This window comes from Euprymna scolopes, chromosome 5, assembly GCF_053919585.1.
Source record: "Euprymna scolopes isolate OS-2025 chromosome 5, ASM5391958v1, whole genome shotgun sequence".
NCBI lineage: Eukaryota > Metazoa > Mollusca > Cephalopoda > Sepiida > Sepiolidae > Euprymna > Euprymna scolopes.
In genome coordinates, this window is record NC_136486.1 from 132846985 (window position 1) to 132874980 (window position 27996).

The following is a 27996-nucleotide window of genomic DNA, read 5'->3' on the forward strand; positions in this document are numbered from 1 at the left end:
CAATAACAATTAGTGGAGGGGGAAAAAATGTAATGCTACACACAGTCGTTGCAACATTTTGAAATTCACAAATAAGTCTCTGCTAATTAGTGGAAGTCCAACTGTTTTATCAATTGATGCAAAAAAAAAAAAAAAAAAAAAAAAAAAAATGATGTCCATCAATTTTATCCTTTGGTCATGAAAATGAACAAAATTACCCTTTCTCTGGCTTCTTATTTCGTGGTGAGTGATAATAGCAAACTTTATGACTAAAATAAATCTAAATAAATTATTTATTCAAAATGTGATTGCTTACTGATATTTTATTGTTCTAGACGTATCCACAGACAAAGACAGTACTTTCACTAATATTTAATCATGAATTATTATATTTACATACACACACATTCTTTGATGATATTGCCTTTTCTGAACAATATCCAGGAAAAAATATCAATACACAGTTCTGGTTAGTGACAAAACCTATATAAAAATAGGTTACTCTTAGAATTTTGCCCAGGCGCAAAATATGCTTCAATATATTTTAATTTGTCCAGATTTTGTATATATTATTATAGAGTTGCAATTTCAATAATAAAAAGTATTTAGATGCCATCAGCTAGAATCGAAATTGTAGCATTCAAAACTGGTGACGTTACCACTGTACCAACATGACACTCATAAACCGATTAAAAATAACCCAAGATGAATGTACAAAATGTTTTTGACCCATTTTTAATCCCTTAAAAGCTATTTTTACCGGCTAAAAACCCATAGAAGAATGTCCTACAAAAAAATCCAATTACTGAAGGCCTCTAGCGCCACTCTGCAACTTTTAGTTTCAGAGGAGGTAGAGTTTGAAAATATGGAGACAGGCCAACAAACATAGCCGTTTATATATTAGATTACTTGTATTAAAATCATTTTAATCTGAATAACAAAATAAAATAAAAGCCCTGCTCCCAAAACAATTTTGTAAGCATCAGTCACTTACTAAATCCTTTAAACATAATTTTCAAACGTGGTTAATGTCATCAAATAATCACTTGTTTGCAATTAAAAAAAAAAAAAAAAAAAAAAAAAAAAAATGGATGTCTGGCAGTAACCGATTCGTTAGTATTGGTTCCACTTTTGTTCAATAAGATGTTTATTCAGAGTTTTTTGCGTTTGCAATTTTTTTTTGTTTTTTTTGTTAATTATTGGAGATTCTCCCTCAGAACAGATTTGATACAAATTGTTTTTAATTAGATACCCTAAACCAAAATTTTATTCTAATTCTCATTACATCTAAAATCTTAACATAAGCACACAGATCTTTGAAAAATAAACAATGATACAAAATTTATTTCAATCGCCAAATTATAATTGTCCAAAGTTTCTCAGAAATCTATATATATATATAAAAGTGTGTGTGTGTGTGTGTGTGTGTGTGTGTGTGTGTGTGTGTGTGTGTTTCGTGTGTGTGTGTGTTTCGTGTGTGTGTGTGTGTGTTTAGTGTGTTTCGTGTATGTCCGAGAAAGGTTTTTTTTTTTTTTTTTCAGAGAAGCGATCGGTCGGCTTCCTCGTTCTTTTTATATTGTGTCTAGATCATAATATGTACGACTTAACAGGGATCGCCTGTCTATTTAATTTGCCCAACCTTCAAAACCTTAATATTCAACATATTCAGATCGCATGTTGCTTTCACCTTTCAGTATAAAAACAGCAAAACTAGATTTGAACCGGATGTAAACGTCACCGTCGACTATCTCACAGTAAAACTGCGGAATAACGTGATGTTTAAAATTCACTTTTAATACTGCCCCGCCGTCAAAGTTGACCTCATTAAGTCATTAAGTACGGGCACCTGCCAATTCTTAATTCTTAAATAAATTCAAACATGTTTCCATTACTATTTCTTAGTGGCCAGTGGGTTAACGTCGCACATTTTTTTTTTTTTTTTTCACACTTTAATTTACAACTTTGCCTTAACGGTTCGGGTTCAATCTCCTCATACTTACCTACCAAAACTTTTTTATTTTAACCCCCCCCCCGAGACACGTTTATATTTACCCAAAACCACACACATCTCCAAATACCTGGGCAACGCCGGGTACTCCTCGCTAGTCTATAAATATAAAAGCAAAAATGTTTGTGTGTGTGTGCGTGTGCGTGCGTTTTCGTGTATGTCCAAGAAAGGCTTTTTTCAGAGAACCGATCAGTCGCCTCACAACTTCTTAAAACTTTATATCATGCCTAAATGATAATATCTATCGCTTGTCTATTTAATTTGCCCGACTTTGAAAAGATAAATATTCAACAATTTTCGATCACCGAATGTGCATTAAGCTTTTTCGTATAAAAAAAAGTGAACAGACTCGCGGTAAATAAAACACTGTCCCGCACTCAAAGTTGACGTAATTAACTCGTCAAAAACGGGCACATGCCAAGTCGCACATTTTTTTTTTTTTCACACTATTATTTTCCAACTGAGTGTCAAGGCCTCGTTTTTTTTTTTTTTTTTTTTAAACAAAAACAACCAACGATTTGTTTTCATTTTACCCAAAAACACACGGGCAATAAATAAAAGGCAAATGTGCACGCGCACTTTTTGTATGTCTCGAAAAGGCTTTTTTCGCCGACAGTCGGGGGGGGGGGGGTACTATCGCTTAGAAGTGTTTATATACCCTCTAAATAATAATATGTACGATTTGCGAATGCGTGTTGCGTCTAGATTTATTTACGTCGATTTTTACAAAATCATTGTTATTTCAGCCCGTCTCATGTTCGTTCAACTTTTTTGTATAAAACCGAAACTAATTCAAAGCTTAGGCACTGTTCCCGGCAATCGTACAGAGAAACGTCCAGAAGCAATCAGCTTTGATCAATATGGGGCCAAACTCCTTATATCAGACAATTGCTAATCGATCTGGACAATGGGGAGCTGGCTTCCCCCTCCAACATCTTGGGGAAACCAGCCAAAGTTGGATAAACAAACCCAAAAGCTGCCCCGCAGCAAAAGTTAACTCCGCGACTTCTATTTGACCTCATAAATGAGGTGAAATAGAAGTAGCGGGCACGTGTCAATTCTGTTTTTAATACTTAAATAAATTCAAACGTTTTTCAGTTGCTCTTTGTTGGCCTAACAGGTAATGTGTCGGGTTTTTTTGCACACTTTATCTAAAAGGTTGTGAGTTCGAATCGTGGTGAGAGAGGTCTTTTTTTTTTTTTTTTGATTTTTAAAGGTTTAATGTTGAAACAGGGTTATTTAAGCTATTTTTCACGTTCTATGTTTTTTGTTTTTATTTTTCAGATTTTTTAAAGTTTTAATGTTCATTTTTCTGGGTTTTTTTTCATCACATTCGCGTTTTTTGTTTTTCCGATTTTAAGAAATTTTAACATTGTTTATTTACCTTACGTTAGTTTTTGTTTTGATTACTTGTAAGTTTTAACATTTTTTTATAATATTTAAACAGGGTAATTACTTCGCTTATTTTGCTTGGATTTATAAAAGCACACACACACCTCTAAACACCCAGGCAACAAACAGGTATAACAAATCTCACCTGTCTGTTGTAATGTATGTATGTTTATGTCTCGCAAAAACTTTTGACAGAAGCGATGGATTTTCACAAGATCGAGATCATTTTTGATGTCGACCTTTCGGATGACAAATATCAAAAAATTGGCTAAAAAAAAAAAAAAAAAAAAAAAAACACACACCCTCTACTAGACACTTTTCGACAGTGAGGGGGTAGCAAAAAGATCGTTCCTTCATGACAATTTAGCCAAACATGTATGCGCAAAAAAAAAAAAAAAAAAAAACTAATTTCGCTCACGCAGTCATAGACCAGTCATAGCAGCAGCATCGTTATCTTAAGATTTCACGTATGAGCCAAGATATCAGATATTTTTTGAATTTTTAAAGTTTTAATATTGAAACAGAGTTATTTATGCCATTTTTTCGTTAGTTTTTTTTTTCTATCACGTTTGCTGTTTTTTTGTTTTTCCAATTTTTTAAATAAAGAATATGCGAATAATGTTAAAACACATTGTTTGCGTATTCTTTATTTTGCATCACGTACGCTACTTTTTTTTTTTTGATTAAAAAAAAAAAAAAAAAAAAAGTTATTTAAACAGGGCTTTATTTTCCATTTTGTTTTAATTTACCCTCCCCCCACACACACACCTCACCCGGGCAATGATAGTAATTAATAAGTGGCTCATTTTCTTAAAGAGAGGACTATATGCATACAAATTAGTGTTGGAACGATTAATCAGAAAAATTGGAACTTTATGGGGTATCAGAAGTGAAAAATTTGTACCTATTTTCCGATGCTAAAAACGATTCTTTTGTTTATCATTTCTTGTTGCTTGTACTTGATAAAATAAATATTTATTTATTTTAAACTACCAGTAAAATTAAAATCTATAGATCACCCCCCCCAATGCATTTCAACATTTGCAAAAATGTAAGCAGATGTGACAGTTTTTTTGTTTTTTTACAGTGATCTAAAAGTTCAAAATAAAAACGTTATAGTTAAATATTTAGAGAATTGGGAATTTATAACAGAATAAGTAATTGTATTAGAATCATGAGCAATATTGGAATCTTCCCATCACTAATACAAATAGACAATATCATGTACATTAAATTCGAAAAAACACCAACATAAATAAAACACCCATCACCAAAAATAACCTAACTGGACAAAAATATTAATGACAAGAAAAAAAAATATATATATTCATAAAGAAAAAAAAAAATATATTCATAAAGAAAAAAAAAAATATATTCATAAAGAAAAAAAAAATATATATTCATAAAGAAAAAAAAATATATATTCATAAAGAAAAAAAAAAATATATTCATAAAGAAAAAAAAAATATATTCATAAAGAAAAAAAAAAATATATTCATAAAGAAAAAAAAATATATTCATAAAGAAAAAAAAAATATATTCATAAAGAAAAAAAAATATATTCATAAAGAAAAAAAAATATATATTCATAAAGAAAAAAAATATATATTCATAAAGAAAAAAAAAATATATTCATAAAGAAAAAATGTATATTCATGAAGAGAAAAATACATTTTGTTTACACCTAAATTTCAACAAAATTTAAAAAAATAAAGATCTCAAAAGTTTAAATTGAGGAGAATTTCACTGTGTTTACTCGTTTAAAACTAGATTGATTGGTGACATTTATTTAATGTCTAAGTCTGCATAAATAAACAGAAGCAGAAACCAAAAATAGGCATTTTCTTCTAAATGCACTCGGGAAGGTGCTGCTAGTAACAAGAGTACACCTGCAGTTAAGGTATGACATTTAATTTTAAGCAAAGTTCACGTAAGCAACTGGCAACTCAAAATCAAAGCAGTGGATTTTTTTTTTTTTTTTCAACGTTTTCCTATAAATTTAATTGGTAAACAACAACTTTTGAAAATATTGGATTAAGATATTTTAAACTTGACTTCACATCTGCTTTTAAGCCATAGAAATAAGATTACCTAGGGATTAAAAAAAAAAAAAAAAAAAATTACTTTTCAATGTTAAATGAAAACTCGACCTCTAGCTAAAATGAACCCACATCATCCAAAAACCCACACCTCAAGAAATGAGCTATACTCATAACAAGCATATAAACTAAAAAAATATATATATTAAGTATGTAAAATTCTTCATTTTCAGTTTTAAAATTTTAAAAACAGAAAATGGACAGAAAGAAGATTAAAGTTAGAGAACCATCACACCTAAGAGAAAGAAGAGAGATGGAATGAGAAAGTTAGGAAGACTGAAATGGTCAGAAAGTATAAGTAAACCTTAATGATTTAGTCTTCCTTTTTTTTTTGTGTTTAAACGCTGTGTTCGTTACCTGACAACAGAGTAGCAGCGTACAACGCGATGCTTCCCTACAGATGAATGAAATCGAGTAGTTTATTGTTGTGAGGAAGTTGTCATCAGCATCATCCTCCTCGCCAACACAGCTGTCAGATTTTAGTGTGGCATATCTCTCCATCAAGCTGTGTAAATATTCCTACCTAAAGAATAGGAGAAGAGAAAAAAAAGACTAAATTTAATTTTTGTTAATAAAATCGTAATTAAATCATTAAGTAAAAATACTTTTAAAAACCCTTTTAAAGTTTAAAAAAAAAAAAAATTTTCTAAGACAGTAAAGACTTTTTAAAACAAACTTTCTGAACATTTTTGTAGGCTGCAGAGGGTCTAAAAACTAACTTTAATAAAAGTAATAGATGAAAATAAATCATGTAGTCTTAAACTTCATCACTATCATATTAACTATAAAATTTCTTCAAACTATATTTAATCCTTTGCATTAGAAAACGATAAACTATCTGTACTCATGTAAATTCCAGAATTAGGATATCATAAGTAGATAGCTGTAACAATATTAATACAGGGATTGTGTACTTATGAATACTTTTTCTTGGCCTATAATTAAAGTATTAATTTTAGCTCTTTAAATTTTGATTGTATTAGTAAACAGCAAAAAAAATAAAAAAATAAAAAACTGCAGTATTTATTATGGAAGCGTTATTACTAGAGAGTTGTGGAATCAGGAGTTAGTCGGAAGCAAGAGGTTATTAGGATCAGAGTTGTTATAACTATACAGCCTTGGACACCAGTTGAATTTACAATCTCCTAAATGACTTTTTTTTTTTACATAGGCCTCACCACATTATCAAGGCCAAGAGGCCACTCAAGGATAAGGGTTAAAGAGTGTACAGTAGAAATTGGACAATATAATAATCATTAGTAATGAAAATTCGGTAAATTTGATAACTTATATGGAACGGCTCATCAAGAACTTATTTACGTTAGACTTGAAGACAACCATATTGTAGTCAGCCGGAAAGCAGGTAAACGGAAGACAATTCCACAGGCGTGCAGTTCTAAGAAAGAAGCTTTGTTCATGGAATCTACATTTAGGTTTAGGCACAGATAAAGAGTGGGGGGAATTATTGATAGTGTTTACAGCTAGACGAGTGTTTCTTGTGAAAGTTAGGCGAGGGGGGACCATAGACTGAAGCTCAGTCGAACACTTTCCATGAAAATAACGATACATCAGAGACAAACTCGCAACATCTCTTCTGTGAGAGGTTGCAGGGAAGAGAAAAGGACATCTACAAGGCTACGAAGTCTATTATGACTGCAGAAATTTCCTTCTGGACAAAAGTATCGTAGGTTTGCAACAGATGCCACATACAAATTCAATACATCTAGGCTAATGGCCACTATCTTATGTAGCTTTTTATACATATTCATCCGTGATATTAAAATGCTACATTGCATCCTATGAGCAACACCATCACATCTTTTGAGGAAGAAATCCCTTATTTTTCTCTAAATATTTAGTCCTACCATTACTATCAGTTGTCACCGGAACAAACTCTACACTTTCCACAGATTCTGTGCTTTCACCACTCATAACTGCCTATTAAATACATAGACCTAACAATCTTTAGTTTCCGATTCATAAATAACGGCTCCCTCACAAAACTTCCGTTCTAATTGTCCGAGCTCTGATAATTCTCATATTCCAGAATCCAATTGCATGCTTTACTAAAATTACAATATTAAAAAACATTTGCAGTGTCAAGTTCATTTCATGCTTAGGCCATTCCTGTCTTGTGTGTGTGCACGCATTGCACTTCACAACTTGCTGGGTGTTTGCTATAAACATTAACAAGTCTCAAAACATTGTGTATCCACAAATATTGAGAACATAAACAAAAAAAACATGTGTCGATAATGGTCCTTATTATAGTCCGTGCATGCATGTGTTTATGTGCATGTGTTAAAAAAAAAAAAAAAACTTGTTAAAACAATTGCAAAAAAAAAATAAATAAATGTATATAAACATTACAGAATGCAACTTTTCATGAGATAAATATCTATATTAAATAAATTTACAGCTCTTTTTTTTTTGTTGTATTTCTATTTAAAGAAACCGAGCCACAACAACACATGGCCGGGTATAGCTAGTATATAAAATAATCAAGAACGATAAATTTAAGCTGCAAGGGTTGGAAATAAACAAAATTGAGAATAATCACCACAAACAATTCCATGTTACTCAAACTAAATTTATGTATGCTCTATCCCTGATAATGAGCATTCTACCATCATAAAACAACCTTTCAGTTTAGTAACGATAGCATACACACACACTTTAACCATTGTGGTGGGAACTGAAGAAACAAGCATGCTAAAGAAAGTCATGCAATTTTTGGGGATCATTTCAAGTGCAACATAGTTCCGGGCAAGGTTTTCTCACCTAGAATGTGTTCAGGAAGTTGACCAAATTTGCAACCCTCCAATTTCCAGACTATAATTTGGAAGATTAGCTGCATGTATCTACAGATTCCTTGAAATCGATATAGCTATGAAACCAAGTTCTCTTCTAAACATTTGTGTGTACCTATTTAAATAGGCTGACCTCTTACTCTGGTAAATTGAGCAGTCTGGTCAAATTTTCTTGAAACTATACATTCTATATGTAATAGAATGTGACTTCTCTTGATATTTTACTGCAGTCTCATAAACCACCTATCAGAAATGTATTTTATACTTAGCATACATTTGAACATAAATGTAAACTATCATATATAAAACGTTGAATATTTAGTAATTTTTTTTTTCAAGTTAACCAAGATTCGGAGAAAAAAAAAATGAAATACATTAATAGATTAAGATTTTTGTATCTATCAGTCATTTTCACACAAGGTCCGGTGGTAACGTTGATAGAGAAACTGAATATAAACAACGATCAATGGAAAATTGAAAAGTTGAATCATCAATATGAAGTTCAAACAGATTACACACTTTTCATTAAAAAAAAAAAAAAAAAAAAAAAAAAAAAGTTAAAAAATTTACTTAAATTTTATTTAAAAAGTTAATTAACAGAACATTTTTATACTAAGAATTTAAAAAAAAAAAAAGGGACCATTCTCATCTAAATATACACAATGATTAGCAAATATTTTACGTTTCTGAATTTTTAAGATGAGAATTGATTGTTCATATTATTTGGACTACTGTTCTCATCTTAAGTGTTATTTTAACAAGGTTTCCGTCAATGTAATCTCTGACCTTCAGGTGTATTTTGTCAAACTTGGGAATCTGCAGGTTGAAGGTTTAATCCACAGTACAGACGACACTAAGAATACAATTGGGAATTACTTAAGATTTTTACTCAGTCATGGTTGACACAATGGGTGTATGCTACCAAGGTTTCATTTTGTGCAGATTCCAGAGTTCCACAAAAGGATATCCAAGTTTGACAAGGTACACGTTGTGAAAATAATGCAGTGGGAAGACTCCAAATATGATCAAATGTTTTGTTTTGTGTTTTTATGTGAAATGAGTTTATTCAATTCATGAGATTACAGTAAAAGGTATACCTTCTAAAGTTATGCGTTACCATGTCAATTGAATAAAGCCTATTTCACAAACATTTGCCAGTCGTTCTTTGTAACTGTTGAATATTCCCTCACACTCTTTTCTGCATTCTGTACTCACACCCACATAGTCTTCTCTCTTAAGCATTAGTTACTTTTTAAGTGATCCTGATCATTTGATGAATTGATCCAAGGAAATGTGGTCAAGTAGCCTACTGGTTACCAACTCAGACTATGGAATCAGCAAACCAAATTAAAACCAAATCTATTATGTTCGCTTACCTACTAATAACATCAAAGGTATAAACTTCTGTACTACTTTAAACTAGGAATGAAATAGCATTAAATTGTTTACAATAATTATCATTCCATAATTAAATGTTATCAAACAGAAACAAAACATAACAAAAAAGACATCAGCAAATATTAGTTTAGTTGTTTTTGTTTAATGACAGGTTATTTAATGTCAAATCCAGTAATTGTGGGAAAAGGTTTTATGCTTCAAGTTCTTTATATCTTATTTTCTTCATGGAGTTTGGTTTAGTTAGTTGTTTTGTAGAAGAAAATGTTCTTATTTTTGAATTTGACATAATTGGTTTTTGCAAAGGGAAAGAAATATTGGTCTACATTCAATTCATTATTGAAAATTACACCATTTATGAAGAGTATTAAAAAAAAAAAAAAAAAATACATTTAAACTTAGAAAACTTATCAAATGATTTTCACTTCTTTCAATGTCAAGCTTTAATGTTCAGGAAGTGTGGAGTCACCTATTGTGGTACCATTTCCCCTCTTACCCGGACTTGCAAGATTTTTCAGGTTCCCATCAATTTGTATATTAGAACCTGTCTTTGATATGAAATTAAAATGCACTTTGATATACACATTAATTCCTCAGGCATAAACAATATTTGAAGACATCAAGAATGGGAACCTAAAACGTTTCATCAAAATAATCTGATTTAGCATTAAACAAGAACACGAGTCCATCATAAGACTGCATACTTTCATCTGACAACGTAAGGATATTATTAAGTTTAATCGGGGCCTTATTTCTCCATATTGCATGAAGTATTCCCAAAGTTATGCCATAGAAACACTGATAGCTTAAAAACAATTTGATCCAGTTGAAATATTGCATAGCTACTGTTAAAGAGTATCAGAGTTGGAAAATTTTGAAGTTGAAATATTTGGTCATGACTGAAATTTTAGTGGAATTTCAAAGTCAATGCCATATAAGATGCAGACCTTCATTGGCTATGATATGGGCTAAATAGCTTACTCCAAAATTTTATTGATCATTGAATACCACATGTTGTGAATATTTGTTCTCCAATAAGATTCCCATTGATGATTGGAGTATAAGCATAGATCAGTGACAATGGGAGTATAAGCATAGATCAGTGACAATGGGAGTATAAGCATAGAACAGTGACAATGGGAGTATAAGCATAGAACAGTGACAATGGGAGTATAAGCATAGAACAGTGACAATGGGAGTATAAGCATAGAACAGTGACAATGGGAGTATAAGCATAGAACAGTGACAATGGGAGTATAAGCATAGAACAGTGACAATGGGAGTATAAGCATAGAACAGTGACAATGGGAGTATAAGCATAGAACAGTGACAATGGGAGTATAAGCATAGAACAGTGACAATGGGAGTATAAGCATAGAACAGTGACAATGGGAGTATAAGCATAGAACAGTGACAATGGGAGTATAAGCATAGAACAGTGACAATGGGAGTATAAGCATAGAACAGTGACAATGGGAGTATAAGCATAGAACAGTGACAATGGGAGTATAAGCATAGAACAGTGACAATGGGAGTATAAGCATAGAACAGTGACAATGGGAGTATAAGCATAGAACAGTGACAATGGGAGTATAAGCATAGAACAGTGACAATGGGAGTATAAGCATAGAACAGTGACAATGGGAGTATAAGCATAGAACAGTGACAATGGGAGTATAAGCATAGAACAGTGACAATGGGAGTATAAGCATAGAACAGTGACAATGGGAGTATAAGCATAGAACAGTGACAATGGGAGTATAAGCATAGAACAGTGACAATGGGAGTATAAGCATAGAACAGTGACAATGGGAGTATAAGCATAGAACAGTGACAATGGGAGTATAAGCATAGAACAGTGACAATGGGAGTATAAGCATAGAACAGTGACAATGGGAGTATAAGCATAGAACAGTGACAATGGGAGTATAAGCATAGAACAGTGACAATGGGAGTATAAGCATAGAACAGTGACAATGGGAGTATAAGCATAGAACAGTGACAATGGGAGTATAAGCATAGAACAGTGACAATGGGAGTATAAGCATAGAACAGTGACAATGGGAGTATAAGCATAGAACAGTGACAATGGGAGTATAAGCATAGAACAGTGACAATGGGAGTATAAGCATAGAACAGTGACAATGGGAGTATAAGCATAGAACAGTGACAATGGGAGTATAAGCATAGAACAGTGACAATGGGAGTATAAGCATAGAACAGTGACAATGGGAGTATAAGCATAGAACAGTGACAATGGGAGTATAAGCATAGAACAGTGACAATGGGAGTATAAGCATAGAACAGTGACAATGGGAGTATAAGCATAGAACAGTGACAATGGGAGTATAAGCATAGAACAGTGACAATGGGAGTATAAGCATAGAACAGTGACAATGGGAGTATAAGCATAGAACAGTGACAATGGGAGTATAAGCATAGAACAGTGACAATGGGAGTATAAGCATAGAACAGTGACAATGGGAGTATAAGCATAGAACAGTGACAATGGGAGTATAAGCATAGAACAGTGACAATGGGAGTATAAGCATAGAACAGTGACAATGGGAGTATAAGCATAGAACAGTGACAATGGGAGTATAAGCATAGAACAGTGACAATGGGAGTATAAGCATAGAACAGTGACAATGGGAGTATAAGCATAGAACAGTGACAATGGGAGTATAAGCATAGAACAGTGACAATGGGAGTATAAGCATAGAACAGTGACAATGGGAGTATAAGCATAGAACAGTGACAATGGGAGTATAAGCATAGAACAGTGACAATGGGAGTATAAGCATAGAACAGTGACAATGGGAGTATAAGCATAGAACAGTGACAATGGGAGTATAAGCATAGAACAGTGACAATGGGAGTATAAGCATAGAACAGTGACAATGGGAGTATAAGCATAGAACAGTGACAATGGGAGTATAAGCATAGAACAGTGACAATGGGAGTATAAGCATAGAACAGTGACAATGGGAGTATAAGCATAGAACAGTGACAATGGGAGTATAAGCATAGAACAGTGACAATGGGAGTATAAGCATAGAACAGTGACAATGGGAGTATAAGCATAGAACAGTGACAATGGGAGTATAAGCATAGAACAGTGACAATGGGAGTATAAGCATAGAACAGTGACAATGGGAGTATAAGCATAGAACAGTGACAATGGGAGTATAAGCATAGAACAGTGACAATGGGAGTATAAGCATAGAACAGTGACAATGGGAGTATAAGCATAGAACAGTGACAATGGGAGTATAAGCATAGAACAGTGACAATGGGAGTATAAGCATAGAACAGTGACAATGGGAGTATAAGCATAGAACAGTGACAATGGGAGTATAAGCATAGAACAGTGACAATGGGAGTATAAGCATAGAACAGTGACAATGGGAGTATAAGCATAGAACAGTGACAATGGGAGTATAAGCATAGAACAGTGACAATGGGAGTATAAGCATAGAACAGTGACAATGGGAGTATAAGCATAGAACAGTGACAATGGGAGTATAAGCATAGAACAGTGACAATGGGAGTATAAGCATAGAACAGTGACAATGGGAGTATAAGCATAGAACAGTGACAATGGGAGTATAGGCATAGAACAGTGACAATGGGAGTATAGGCATAGAACAGTGACAATGGGAGTATAGGCATAGAACAGTGACAATGGGAGTATAGGCATAGAACAGTGACAATGGGAGTATAGGCATAGAACAGTGACAATGGGAGTATAGGCATAGAACAGTGACAATGGGAGTATAGGCATAAAACAGTGACAATGGGAGTATAGGCATAAAACAGTGACAATGGGAGTATAGGCATAAAACAGTGACAATGGGAGTATAGGCATAAAACAGTGACAATGGGAGTATAGGCATAAAACAGTGACAATGGGAGTATAGGCATAAAACAGTGACAATGGGAGTATAGGCATAGAAAAAATATAAATGACACCAAGATATGTTTGTAAATGTATTAGATAAAAAATAACAATGCCAAAAAGAAGCCAACAGAAGGAACAGAATGTAAAAACCGTGCAAAAAAAATAAACAAAAGACTGAAAATATAGAGATGCAATTGTCACAGCTGATTGAGTGATATTAGACCGAGTTCATATACACGAGAAACATACAAGAGTATATCAATATTAGACATTTTAACCCATTAAAAGCAGGCAAAAGTTATAGCCTGTTGACTTAGAATGAGTTCTTTATACTCAATTGATTGAATATGGCTATATTTTGTCTTCTTTGAACTACTCTTTTCATCTTTAGTGTTATTCTTGACGGTGAAAGTTCAATCCTAAGTGCGAGTAACACTCAAAATCTAATTGCACATTATTTAGGAATTCAGATACCCCCTCTTGTGTTCGACTGAAAGATTTCCAGAGGTTACATCAACCAAAACGTTGTGAAAATAACACTCAAGATGAGAACTGTAGTCTGAAGAATACAAATAATTCATCCTCATCTGAAAAATTGAATGTGATAGTTGAATGTGCTAATTTTGCATAAAATACTAATCCTATTAATCCCCAAAGGGGCATCGAATGGATATCATAATACTTAGTTTGCTGCATCTTATAAAGGTCCACATAAAATTTCCTCTAGAAATGTAGTTTCTGAGAAATGTGAAACGGACAGACTAAGAGAAATATAATATAGATGAAGACCTATAGCTAAAAAGTCTAATTCTCATAAATTCTAGAAGAATGTTCTTGCTATCTCATCAAACAACAGATGGTGTTGTTTATCATTGACATTGTACATTTACAAATAAACCTAACTAAATTCAGTATCAAGCTGTCACAAGTATTTTTTTTTTGCCAACGATTTTTTGTAGAGGAGACAAATTTAGTTGACACTTTTTATCAAATTAATTTATTTGAAGTGAAGTAAAACTCGTGACCTAATTTCATTTTTTATATTAACAATTTTTTGCCCCCCCCCCCCCACCGTATTCTAAAGTAGTCTTCAAGGTGTAAATAAGCAACACTCCAGAAACTGTCAACTATGCACCCTATTCAGTCTACCAGAGGCAGGCAGTTCAATCATCTGTTTAATTACATCGATATGTTTAAATTTGGAGACGCGAAATATGCTAACACAAGTCATTTATATTTTTAAAATCGAACAAATATCGACATTTGTGGAAGGAGATTACACAATAGACAAATAAAAAAAATAAATCAGCACATCTACAAGGCTACAAAGATCTTTTTGGTTGCCAACAATATATATATATATATATATATATATATATATATATACACACACACACACACACATTCACCACTAACAAGACACTTTCTACCGAATCATAAGATGATACCGCGATAGGGACCAGACATGGTTTGGGTGGGAATCTGAGTGAAGAGTAGGCAGAAAAATCTTCACATCACATTTAAATTTCTGCAAAAGTCGTCATTCACTCCAGTTCTGCCATGACAAAATGCCTTCGAGTGAATAAAAATATAAAATCTCACATCGTCTTGGATCCTGTTCCTTTTAAGGGATTCCAGCCTCCTCAAGGACCAACCTCCCAGAAAAAAAAAATAAAAAAAAAACAAACAAACAGGTATGTCGTTATGTCCGGTTATGCGTTATATGTAATTATGTCGACACGCACGCATCAACACCACTAGAGGAGACGAATCATGGGCCGTAAAATAGACATTTAGAACAAAAACAGTGTTATACAACATACATAACGACATATGGTCCATTTATGATAAGAAACACATTTAGAAGTGCCACATATACACACATTCAACACACCACAATTCAATTATAGACACACATACGTTTAGTACTATGGTTCAAACTAGAGTATAAAATTTCCAGGCATATAGGAACTTCCACAATGAAGAGGTAGGATGTTGCCGCTAGTTGAGTAGGTCAGGATTTGCATTTAAGAGTAAACGGTGCAATAAGTATATCGAAACACATTTCATGGAAATATTTATAAAACAAACACGGAGATAGTGATGCAACAGAGGTTGAAACTTGGCAGTGTTCAAAACGTAGGTATGTGAAACTCGCCTGTTTACATTGCTAACAAAGGAGTAAAAACAGCGACATTTTCATAAAATTTAACTTATAATATCGGCTATTTTTCAGGCTATATCTACGAAATTAGTACATAAATTTAATTGTTCATTTTTCTAATGATTTGTTTTTCTTTGTACAATTTTTTTTTTCTTTTTTTGCAAACGAGTTAATTATTTTTAATTTAATTTCACTTTTTCAACAAATTTTAGTCCTGTTTTTAAACATCTGTGCTAGTCACCATGTTAATGCACTTTGAAAAATCATTCTATCTCAAAAGAATAGTTTTGGTGAACGACGTATAAAAATTCTAAATTAAAAAAAAAAAAAAAACTTTGCTGAATAAACTTTCATAGAAATTTAATTTTACCATGTATGCCTTTGATACCATTAAATCAAGCAGGGTTCCTCCCCATAGTGTATAGGGTTAATAGCTTATTTAGCATGGCTAACAGCTTCCTAATAAAAGAGACAGAGGGTTACATTTGTTTTCATTTTTTAAGTAAATTAGCGTTTTTATTATGATACATATGTAACCATGCCTAACCCAACCCCACAATAAATAACTATTTCAGGGTGTTTTTTTTTTAATTTTTTTACCTTTCCTCTTATCCATCTCAAACAAGGTAAATTGTCACTAGTGCATAAGGGACTACTATCTGGGACTATGCCTACAGGAGACTATGTAAGGAGATGAGCAAGAGGTCCGTTTACATTACAATAAAGTTTCTGCATGTCAGTACAGCCAGGGAAGCAAGAGACTGGGGAGGGAGGGGGGGGTCAAACTAACAGTTTCAGGGGGGAAAAAAATCTATTATAGTAGAAGGCCTTCCGAAATCTAAGGACCTATACAGTAAAGGGGTGTGATTTTGCAGCTTGTCAGGTCCGTCAGGAGGTATTTACGTCGAGGGGGCACAAGTGTTACAAGTTCTTCAGAACACATTCTATTAAAATACTCAAAACAGGTACGTAACATTGTAGCAATGGGACACAGGTGTGAACTTTGTTGATAATGTGGGACCTATTAGGTTGGAGACATTTTTTTTGCCCTGTCTAAAAGAAGGAGACTAGTAGTAGATCCACCAGCCTAGATGTAGCAACAATACTCCATGCATGGGTGAATGGTGGCTTTGTAGCGATACAATCAGATGCAAGTAATTTTCTAGCACTATAGAGAGCCCAACTTTGCAGCAGTCTTAGCAAGGTATACAATGTATTCTTTTCCAAATTTGTAACCTTGTTGATATTTAAGCATTTCTTCCATTTTGTATATCATTCTAAAGCAGAAATCATTTTTATAGCTTTATTGAACTTGAGGAACAAATCAGAGTTGCCATTGCTCAAGTACCGGCTGAAGCTATATGCTAAAGTATGTCGGCCAGTCTCTAAAAGATTAGCAAAATGCACTGAACTCTATAGAGAGCATGCAGAACTGTAAAAAGGGTTTTAATAAACAAGCTTAATATTGCAAAAGCTTAAGCGTACACTTTGCCAGTTTTTATATTGCAGTTGTATATTTCTTCCATGTTTCATTCATCATGTTGAAATAGAATTATAGTTATTTTTGGCTGATCCTGTCTACACATGCATGTCAAACTTCCTAATATAAAGAAACGGACTTTTCAAAAATTTGTTGAGATCTGCTTGCACCAAAAACAAAATCGATAAACAAGAGAGAACTTTAAAAAAAAGCTTATACAAATATAACAGGATTTACCTCTACTTAAAAGGAATACACCAAATACAGAGTCTGACAAAACTATAGATCTTTTGTTTGTTGATAATTAAACATTTCTATTTCATGTGTCTTTCAAAAGCAGAAATGTTTATAGCACTGTTGAATTTGATCAAATCCAAATTGCTATTGCTCAAGTGTTGTTAAAGCTGTGCATTAAAGTAAGTTACTCCGTCCCTGAAAGATTAAGAGATTGCATTGAGCTCTATGAAAAGCACACAAAAATTTTATAAACAGCACTTATGTTGAAGGGGGAAAAAAAAAAAAAAAAAAACTTGAGGCACTTTTGCCAGTTTCTATATTGCAGTTGCATATTTCTTCCATGTTACATTTATGTTGAAAATTATATAGTTACTTATGGTGAACCCTTACATACTACCGTTATGTAAGACTGATTATCGAATAGAAGGGGGAGGTAGAGCTCCAATTGGAACATGGTAAATAAAACTGATAATTATTACCGATAAAAATAGCACTAAAGATCAAAACCCTCACCTTCTGTACAATGCTTTACTGATGAGATCACGCCTACAAGTCTATAAAGGCAACAGCCTAATCAACAAATCGGCCCTGAGTAATGTTACTTGCCAAATATATTAACTTTGATGGTTGGCAAGTGTTCAAAACGTACTTAGAATAAACAGAGCTTCAGGTAGAATAAACCATAGAGATGAACAACTCTGTATTTATAACATCTCGCCACTAGTGACGTGGGCCATCATTCTACTGCCACAGTTGTTTTGTTTTTAAAAAGTAATACCAGGTGGGACGAAAATGCGCTGTTATTGTATCATTTAATGAAAACATGTAAGCCGCCAACTCTAATTGGTATCCAGCTTACAAAGTCAGTTTGCCAATAAGCTTTGTACTATATAGCCATGCTTAATTATTACAAAGTTTTGTAACATTGTTTTAGAAAAACTCTTCTAATTAAGCAACGTGTCTGCCTCAAATTAAGTAAAATTTAGTAAATCTGCTTTATATATATATATATATATATATATATATATATATATATGCGAACATAAAAAGTAATATGATTAAGCTTAAACATGGAAAAGTAAAGGACTGGTTGTTAAACTGGAAAAAAGAAAAGGACAAGATATTTTAGTAAAAATATAAATTTCTAACTTAAAATATTGCAGCATTAAGAATTGATTATATAATGTTATAAATTGAATTTTTAAAAAAATTCCTAATACTGCAATATTTTAAGTTATAAATTTATATCTTTTGCTCGAATATCTTGCCCTTTTCTTTTCCATGTTTAAGCTTAACCATATTACTTTTCATGCTTGCATTTTTCTATTGTAATCCGTGATTTTTCCAGGCTTCCAATAAATTCACTTGTTCTTTGTTTAATTTCAATCTTATTTTTTGCCCCCATAAATACATGTGTAATAACAATGTACGACACTCGTCTGCTTTCAATAAAATCCCCCCAATTATCTCCCTTTCATGCTTTCATTCCGTTTCACTTGTTCTTTTAGCAACAGCAGTTAATTAGTAGAAACAGTGGTTGCTATGGAAACCAGTCATAAAACGTCGGTCACCTTACATATTTTTACGATTGTTAACACCAGAAAATTCATAACTTTGTTTTACAGAACGAAAATTGATCTTTTTTTGTTTTCACAATATAGCTGAGAAGGTGATCTATAAACTAATTCTTTGAAATTTGGTCGAAAAATGACCGAGTGGTGAAGCTTTAAAGCAGTTCTAAATGACTAAAACTGCCATGTAACCACATATTCAAACACTACCATGTTTGACTGATGTTAAAAAAGAAAAGAAATAAGACAATATTAAAGCGGTATACCGAGAAAGGAAATAAATAAAAAAAAAAAAAAAAAAAAAAAAAAAAGTTTATAAAGATACAAAGATCAGCAATAGGTTAAACTTGGAAATAGAAGGGTTTTGTAATGATCAAAAAAAGAATTTTCGTTATCGGAGTAATTTGCAATGATTACTTTGATTATTCCAAAATTCCATCAACAACAAGTAGTGTCGACGGGGAACGAGGAAGCGCCTTGCATTGGAATTTGTTTTCTGCGAGTTGTGAGCCAGAAAAGACTATATGAAATGAACTCCCATCGATTTTGGCATATGAGCTTCCGCCACAACAACTAAGTTGTTCAGAAATCCACATAGATGATTGGTTTATAGTGGTGAAGGCTTTGTGTAGAACCAACCACACTTTGCTATTATTGCTAATCCTTGTCAGTGCAAATGACTGCCACAAGACAAAGCATACAGTACAATGTAGATTTTTACATCAGTTACCTTCTTAGATTCATATTATATATAGTTCATTCTGGAAATTTTTTTTTAATTTTTTATAATAGTTGAAGGTAAGCTGATCTCATTCTAATGTTTATTACTTCCAACTAGTGTTGGGGCGATTCCTAAATTTTTTCCGATTCTGATTCCAGGAAAATGTTGATTAACGATTCCGATACCAAGTACGATTCCTGTGGAATTGTTTTGAAATATACCATTATATAATCAAAAGTTCTTGTGTAGCAAAAAAATCTGGTACAGCAAAAAAGTAGAAATACAATTAAGGGAATTTCGAAAACGATTTGATTTTTTTTTTGTAAAATTTCTTTCATTGAAGAGAAAAGTCAAAACAAATATTTTAACCATGAATTAAACATGCACCATAAAATTAATAACAATCAATTTCAGGAGTTATTTTATACATTAAAAAATATAAAGAAAAAGTAAGTCATGATTAATTCAACAAAAATACAATAACAAATTTCAAGGAGAATAACATGTTTTGTTTATCTTTTGATATTCATTTTTGTTTTATTTTCTCTTTATCCTCGATAACTTTAAAATTTAGCTTTCTTTTTTGCAGCTTCAATCGCTAACTGATTTTTATTCCACTTTCTATAATATTTCTAAATGAAAAAATAACTAAATCTTTGATTAAATTTTTAGCCTTTTATATTCAATCGTCTCAAATTATTCCTATTTATTTATTTGACTTTAAAAATATTTAACAATGTTATTTTTTAAATTTAAATAAATTGGTTTATTTCTATATTTTTATTATATACTTATTGTCCTTTAATGTTTCTTATTTAATTAATTAATTTACCTCTTTATTTCTATATAAAAAAGAGAATTTTTGGTAATTGTTTATTTCTATTGTTAAATAAAAGTCACTTATTAAACTTTCGAAATTGCCTCCGCCTTAATACTGTTTCTGACGACCTTTTTATTTTTTGTTATTGAAAACAATGTTACCTCGCGGCCCCTAAAGTTTTTCAACAGTACAAACAAATAACTAATAATGGGCCTCAAAGTTTCGAAACAGACATTGCCTATGTATGTGACAGAATAAGAAAACTTAAGATAAATAAAGATCACCTTTAAAATAGGTAATAAAATTCTTGTATATCATTAAATGTTATGAAAAGTTCTATGACGTTTTTATAAATTTTTGACAGCATTAATCTCACTTCAAACAAACAGTTAAACTTAAAAATATAAGAGAATTGTAAATCTAAGGTATTTTTTAACGATGCGATTCTGATTGCTCCCAAAATACACAATTCTTACGATTAACGATTCCGATTAATCATCTCACCACGACTTCCAGCATCTCTAAAAATTGTCCAGATGTTTTCAGTTTTCTCAAAATGCCTCATTTCAACTCGTATGCACAGGGTGTCCTAATGTTTTGAAATTAGGAATTAGCATCAAAATAGACATTTAATTTTGGGACACAATGTTTTTTTATGCTAGAGAATCCAGAAAGATGAACAAATTTTCTTCTGAACTCAAATGAAAAATTAAATTTGGTTTCAGCTAACCTGACATATGGTGACATCTCCACTTTCAGGGAGTCCTACAGTAGAACCCATTTCAAACCAAAACAGTCATTTCTCATTCTAAGTCCATTGCATTAGGGATACACTTATGCACCAGTTCCTTTTTAGTTTTATAACACTTTCTGTTTACTTCAATTTAATTATGGAATATTAACCAATTTTGTTAATTTTAATGCCAAAACAACTATTACAAAGCGTGCAATAACCAACACTAATAACCAGTGCAGCCACCAGCATAAAGTGAGCAAGAGAAACTCTTCCGAACTAAGTGTTTTTATAAAATCTCCAACTTCACTGATTATAGTAAAGTGGAGAATTTGTATATTTGTTACCAACAAAAAAATTTTTTTTTTTTTTTTTTTTAGTAATGGCTATTTATCAAGTATTTTTTTTTCTCTACATTCGTAAATGAATACAACATATTTAACAAGATTTGAACTAATTGCTAATTCCATAGTTTAATAGAAGCACCCACTCTTTTGGAGTTTTTTCCTTTTCTGCCCGTCAGATTGTCTACTAGTTGTTTACTTGTGGCACAAGGAGGCTTAATTTAGTTTTATAGACAGCACGGCATATACATATGAGGCAATAAGATATTTTATGAAGATTCTTAAGCTGTTAAGATTAAATCAGGATAACCAGCACCAGGTGTATCCGTGCAAGTTAGTGCACTATGATCATGTGGCAAATTGCAAAATAAAAAAAGTTGGTTGTCTTTAAAATGTTTTTACATTGGCTATTTTCCTTTGATTAAGTGCCTTTTAAGAGGATTGTAATAATTTGTTGGAGTCAAAAATTGTTATTACTGCATAACCACAAAAGTTAAACACTGCTTTCTGCTTTCATTTTTTCTGTTCTATAAAAATAGGAGAAACAAGTGTCTGTACAATGGATTTTGGTGAACATTCATAAAATACAAGAAATATTTTTGTAAACATATCCAGTTCTAGATTGGACAAGAACTAAACTTGCTTCAGTCAAGGATTTCTCATCCTCCGACAGAGGACAAAACAGGTAATATGCTTCAATCCTAGCCTAAAAGCCAGGAAAGATTCTGCATCACAACTATAACCACATGGAAAAAAAAAAAAAAAAAAATGGTGAATCAAATCTCTGGATTAATGATTTTTTTTTTTTTTTTTTTTTTTTTTTTTAGAATTTTTTGTTCTCTGGTGTTTTTTTTTAATTCAATAAACTTTCAGAATTGAATTCCTAAATTTATATAATCCTTAGGAGTATTCTACTCTTACAAGGTGCCTTAAATAAGTTTCCAGACTTTTACTGTACAGGCTTTTAAAATTGTCATAGACTTGAAAATTCAGTATGTTATTGCTGTACATATGAGATAACTGACAAATTTTTTAAATTTCAGGTTCAAATGAACAGCTACAGCAGGAATTGGAATACACTTTACTAAAGCCTGATTGTCACAGCTGATGAATTTCAAAAATGCCACCTGAACACAGAAACACTTAATATGCAATAATATTGTTTTAAACTTAGAAAAATGCCACAGAAATGTTTGGAATGCTTCAGACTGCTTTTGGACCATTTTGCATGAATCAAGCATCAGTTTTTGAGTGGCATAAGAGATTCAAGGAAGGCAGAGAGTCCGAATGTGAGGGATGATGAGAGGACTAAAAACACCAGAGCTGATTGGCCAAATAAAGAATTTCATGGACAAGGCCCATCGTGTGTCTATAGAGATAAGTGCACAGTTTGATGTCAGTGTGGGAACTGTACTCACAATTATTCATGAGGAATTGAAGATGCAGAAGATCTGCGAAGTTTGTCCTAAGGGTGCTCAGAGAAGATCAGAAAGAAAGACATTGTCATGGGCATCAAGACAATTCCTCAGCCTCCCTATAATCCAAACCTTATTCCTTGTGACTTCTGGTTATTCCCTAAGCTCAATGAAAACCTTAGAAGCTGTAATTATAAGACAATTGAGATGAAAGAGACTGTGACTAGGGTCACTGACATGATCACACAAGAGAACTTCCATGGGGCCTTCTAGAAGTTGTTGGAATGGTACAACAAGTGTATTGCAGCCAGAGGAGATTACTTCAAAAGGGACTAGAGTTTCATGTGTGTACTAACAATAAAAGTGCCCATATGAAAAAGTCTGGAAACTTATTGAAGGTAACTCATAGTTTTATGTTCATCCGTTCTAGTATTTTGATGAGAGAACTTTTCAGGAGTCAAATATCATTCATCACCTCACTTTTACCTCAATGTATTCTTTATTTTGGAAAAATACATGAATAATTTCATGTAAAAAGCAAAATTTGTTTTGTAATGAGTGGACGTGTTACAAAATATTTACATTTAATAAAAATACTTTCAACATTTTACAGAGTAAAAAAAATTGAAAGCTTAGTTTTAAAACGAGTGTTTGCTTGCAATTTAATAATTATGAGTAAACAATGCAGTTGAATATTCTCACTTTATTATCATTTGAAAAAAAAAAAATCACAAGTATGTATATGTACACACATACGATCGTCTAATAATTATAGATAAACAGCACATTTAGGCATTCTACATTCTCACATTGTTTATATAAACCCAGTTTACTATTGGCTGCAAAGTTCTTAGTTTTATAGTCTTGGAAAATATTTATCTTGCATAACACTTCGTTCCATAGTTCAACAATAAGGAATTGTTTTTATGGACACTGCTGGATAGCAAAGACGTGTACAGTAAGCAACTCATCTTTTACATCTAAGGCGACGATTTTTTTTTTTTTTTTAACTATAACATTTTTTAAAACCATGTTTATTACCAATATTTGGGGGAAAAAAAAAAGTTTTTGTTTAATTTTCTTATTTTTGTGGCATTCACCTGCTATCTTATACAGTCTAACCGGGAGGTGGTTTTAAAATTCTAACCTGTTACGTTTGTATTTCTTGCACTTGGTTTACTGGGTATATTTACAAGGTAGGGTTTTTTTTAATAAGTTTTTCACACGTCAAGTTGCTTCTATAATTAGTGAAATAATGGAGATTTTCCTAAGATTCCAGTTTTTCATGTTGTGCATAACACCTTCGGTATTTCTTAATTCTGTTACATTATTTTTGTTTCCAATAATTGAAACAGTCAATGCGCTTTCTTACCAACATACGGAAGAATGAATAGGCTTCCTTTCTCAGTTATTGTGTTTATGCAGAAGAGAAAATTCCTATTTTTTTTTTTTTTTAGTTAAACCGTCTGCGTTTACAATATATAGAAGAGTCGATATGCTTTTCTTTTCAATCGTTGTATTCATATGTGCAAGACAGATTTTTCAAGTTATTTCAGAACGTCTTAGTTAAATCATATGCAAAAGTATCATTAATAAATGGTTTTGTAGAACATCATATAAAAATGTGATTATCAAGAAAATATTTTTTTTACTATTAGAGCTACCGGTGTTTCCCAGGATCCTGACAAAAGATGATTACAGAAAATCATCAAGTTCCTGATACAGCAAACGAATAACAGAACAAGAAACAAAAATGAAAGTAAAACTCCTGGGCTGTGCCAAGTAGGGACAGCTAGTATAGATATAACTTTATTTTTACTAAAGCTAGTCAATTTATTATCAGTAAATGTTACTTCAAGTAGGGTTGCCAAAAAAATAAATTTTTAAAAACTTGGCACCATTTCATTTAGTCAATTTCTTTGGCAACATGAATCATAATGAAGTACATATAATCACTATTACGTAGTTGATATTTTATTTCCAACAATAACACAAACTGAAAATTAAATTTACCAAACAATAAATTTTTCTAATGGAATATATTTGGGAATTATCTAATTAAGTTAAAAATAGTATCCTGCCAATTTTTTATCGTCATCAACTCGCAACAACACACAAATAGACGAGTCACAAAAAATAGTTTAACATTCCTGCGGTCATCAATGATCAGCATCCAGAAACAATATACACAGCAGAAGTAAAACCTTGAAACAATATTTTATGCTAATTGATATTTGTTTCAGCTATAATATCCATCATATACTACCTTTTAATTATAGCATGGACCAAATAAGAATTATAATTCGGTTTCAGAAGAACCGTATTATAGTGTTAATTAAAGATATACAATGCCAAATTGCTTGAAACCTCAGGATTCGACTTCCACTGTTGTCATCAAAGACGGAAAAAAAAATCCATAGCATTTTACTTAGGGCGATCAGAACTTTTACAGCAATCTTTACTGATAATAATGGTACCTACTTACTTTTTACATACATACATACATATATATATATATTATATATAACAACAGGTACTACCACTCCGGGTCAGAGTGGACCTGGGAGAGATGGCAATTAAAGAGTGGCTCCACACTCACCAAAGCCTGCAAGCTGGGGCCTCACCATCAGATATAGTTTAAGGTCATATCCAGGACCGTAATACCCTTGAAGAGTCTCCTAAGACCAAAACAAACCTAATTCAGACAAAAGGTTTGGGCAATTTAGGAATCAACCCCTGAAAACAGGTGCCAAGGATATCCGGATAAGTATAAAATAAATATAAAAAAAGGAAAGAGGGTGAAAACAAAAGCTCTTATGTGCTCCCTACAGCAGCAGGATGTGATAAGAGGTCAACAAAATAAAAGACAGTGGCTCATCCAAGAGGCACTTTGGAAGAGTACAAAAATAGCTATGAATGTCCCTACCAACATTTCTCAGTATGAAATGACTATTCAAGCAACACGCTTTTAAACCGTCCCTTATGCCTGGGAGGATAACTTTAATCCAATCATAGCTCATTCCAACAAAGAATGATGTGTCAAGATTGGCCTTTTGGTTGTGCAAATGATAAGAATTTCTCTGGGTAGTATATAAAAAAAAAATAAAAAATAAAGTAAGATGAGTGGATTTGTATTATCAGTTAAATTTTCTTAAGACAAAATCCCAAATTAGTCGCCTTTTGCTGATTATATCTTCCCACACCCTTCTATGGGTTATGTAGTTTTACTATTGTGGTGTTATTCCCTTTTGTTTTATAATAAACTTTTTTTTTCTTAGATGCAGCTTTAGATATTTCACTAATGTAATTCTCTACCTAGTACGTCCTAGGATGGAGTACTGTTGCCACATCTGGGTGGGAGCTGCTCAAAGCACCTCATCCTGTCTTGACAAAGTTGAAAACAAACTTCATAGCCTAGTAAAGGATTCCCTTTTCTCTTTCCTGCAACCTTTTTTCTCACAGAAGAGATGTTACCAGCCTGCCTCTGCTGTTATTTTCATAGCAAGTGCTCATCTGAGATCTAATCTATGGTCCTCCTTTTCAAACTTTCATAAAAAAACACTTGTTTAGCTTAAACCACTATCAATAATTTCCCCCACTCTGTGTCTAAACCTAAATGTGGATTCCATGAACAAAGCTTCTTAGAACTGCATGCTTGTGGAATGCTCTCGTCTGCTTGCTTTCCAGTTCATTACAATATGATGATCTTCAAGTCCAACGTAAACAAGTTTTTTTATGAGCCATTCCCTTAAGTAATCCAATTTACCAAATTTCCACTGCTAACAATTACTATATTGCCCCAATGGCTGCTGTATACTCATGAACTCTTATCCCCAAAAGGCCTCCAAGCCTTGATAAAAGGTGACTCCTTTGTAAAAGAAAAAATGTTAATAAACAGGGAGAGAAAGAGAGGTAACTGAAGTGACAGAAACAGTATAAAATAATGGGAGATCAAACACGATACATAAACAGAAACTTCGAAAGATGGGTCACTTGGTAAGATAACTTCAAATTAAGGCTAATTAGCATCTCAGTTGTCTGATTGGAGCATCAACATGTGGCTGTAAAAGTCAATGTAGGAGTGGCAGTCTCTGTTGCAGAGGTTGCATATGGGTTTTGTTCCTGGTTTGTTAGATCCATTATTTTGCATTCTGCAGACCCGCCTTTTTGTGGAAACTTGTATCAGCTTCTCCCTAAACTTGGTATTTAGTTAGGGTTCTTCTCCATCAGGACTGATTGGCTGTCAGGTTCTCCCAAGACATTCTGTTAATGTCTACAGCTACCATATTGCACTTCACAACATCATGGTACTGAAGCTGTGGCTGCCTGGTGGTTTTCCTTTGAAAGGCAAGTTCTGTTCAGGAGGTCTTTAGGGATGCGACCATGTGGCATACGATGGATCTGGCCCATGTCTGATAAGTATGAACATGCTGAGCAGATCTGCTCAAGGCACATACTTGTGTCAAGCTTTTATAAGATTGTTAATTAACTGTTCACTCCCATCCTAAAATATCTCAATTTATTTTACAAAAAACTAAAACTTTCATTTCTCTGAAATATCAAAATCCTTTTTTTCTTCCCAAATCTAAATTCAACAAATCAAAAGATTAATTGGCTTCACTTGAAAACCAAAATATCTTCTCCACACCCTTGTATTTTAAAAGGTAAAATGTGAAATCCCAAATCCCTTTTGCCTTTACACAAAGTTATAGACTTCCGGATCGGATATCTAACCCAATACATGCATTGTCTAAAACTTCAAAACGTTAAGCAGCACTGCTACAATCAGAATCACTTCTAATAATCTAATTCTAATCCCAGTTTTTATTAAACTCAGATCAAAGCACAAAAAATTCAATTAACCAGTCATGAACTACATCTGCCAGGGATAGATTTGTCATTGAACAAGAGTCAACCAGTTCTCCAT

The 27996-nt window shown here is 32.6% G+C and overlaps 1 protein-coding gene across 9 annotated transcripts in view; it reads right to left on the reverse strand.

Annotated features, from left to right (window-relative positions):
* LOC145276974 (serine/threonine-protein kinase tricornered-like) overlaps window positions 1-27996 on the reverse strand; it is a 582645-nt gene that overhangs the window by 533332 nt on the left and 21317 nt on the right. For 4 of the 9 annotated variants that reach the window (XM_080128524.1, XM_080128525.1, XM_080128534.1 and 1 more), the window contains exon 2: window positions 5836-6001. The exons of the other annotated variants lie outside the window; for them this stretch is intronic. In XM_080128524.1, the coding sequence (XP_079984650.1) occupies window positions 5836-5979 (144 nt within the window). In that variant the 5' untranslated portion in view covers window positions 5980-6001. The remainder of the gene's footprint in view (window positions 1-5835; window positions 6002-27996) is intronic. 9 annotated transcript variants of the gene reach the window in all.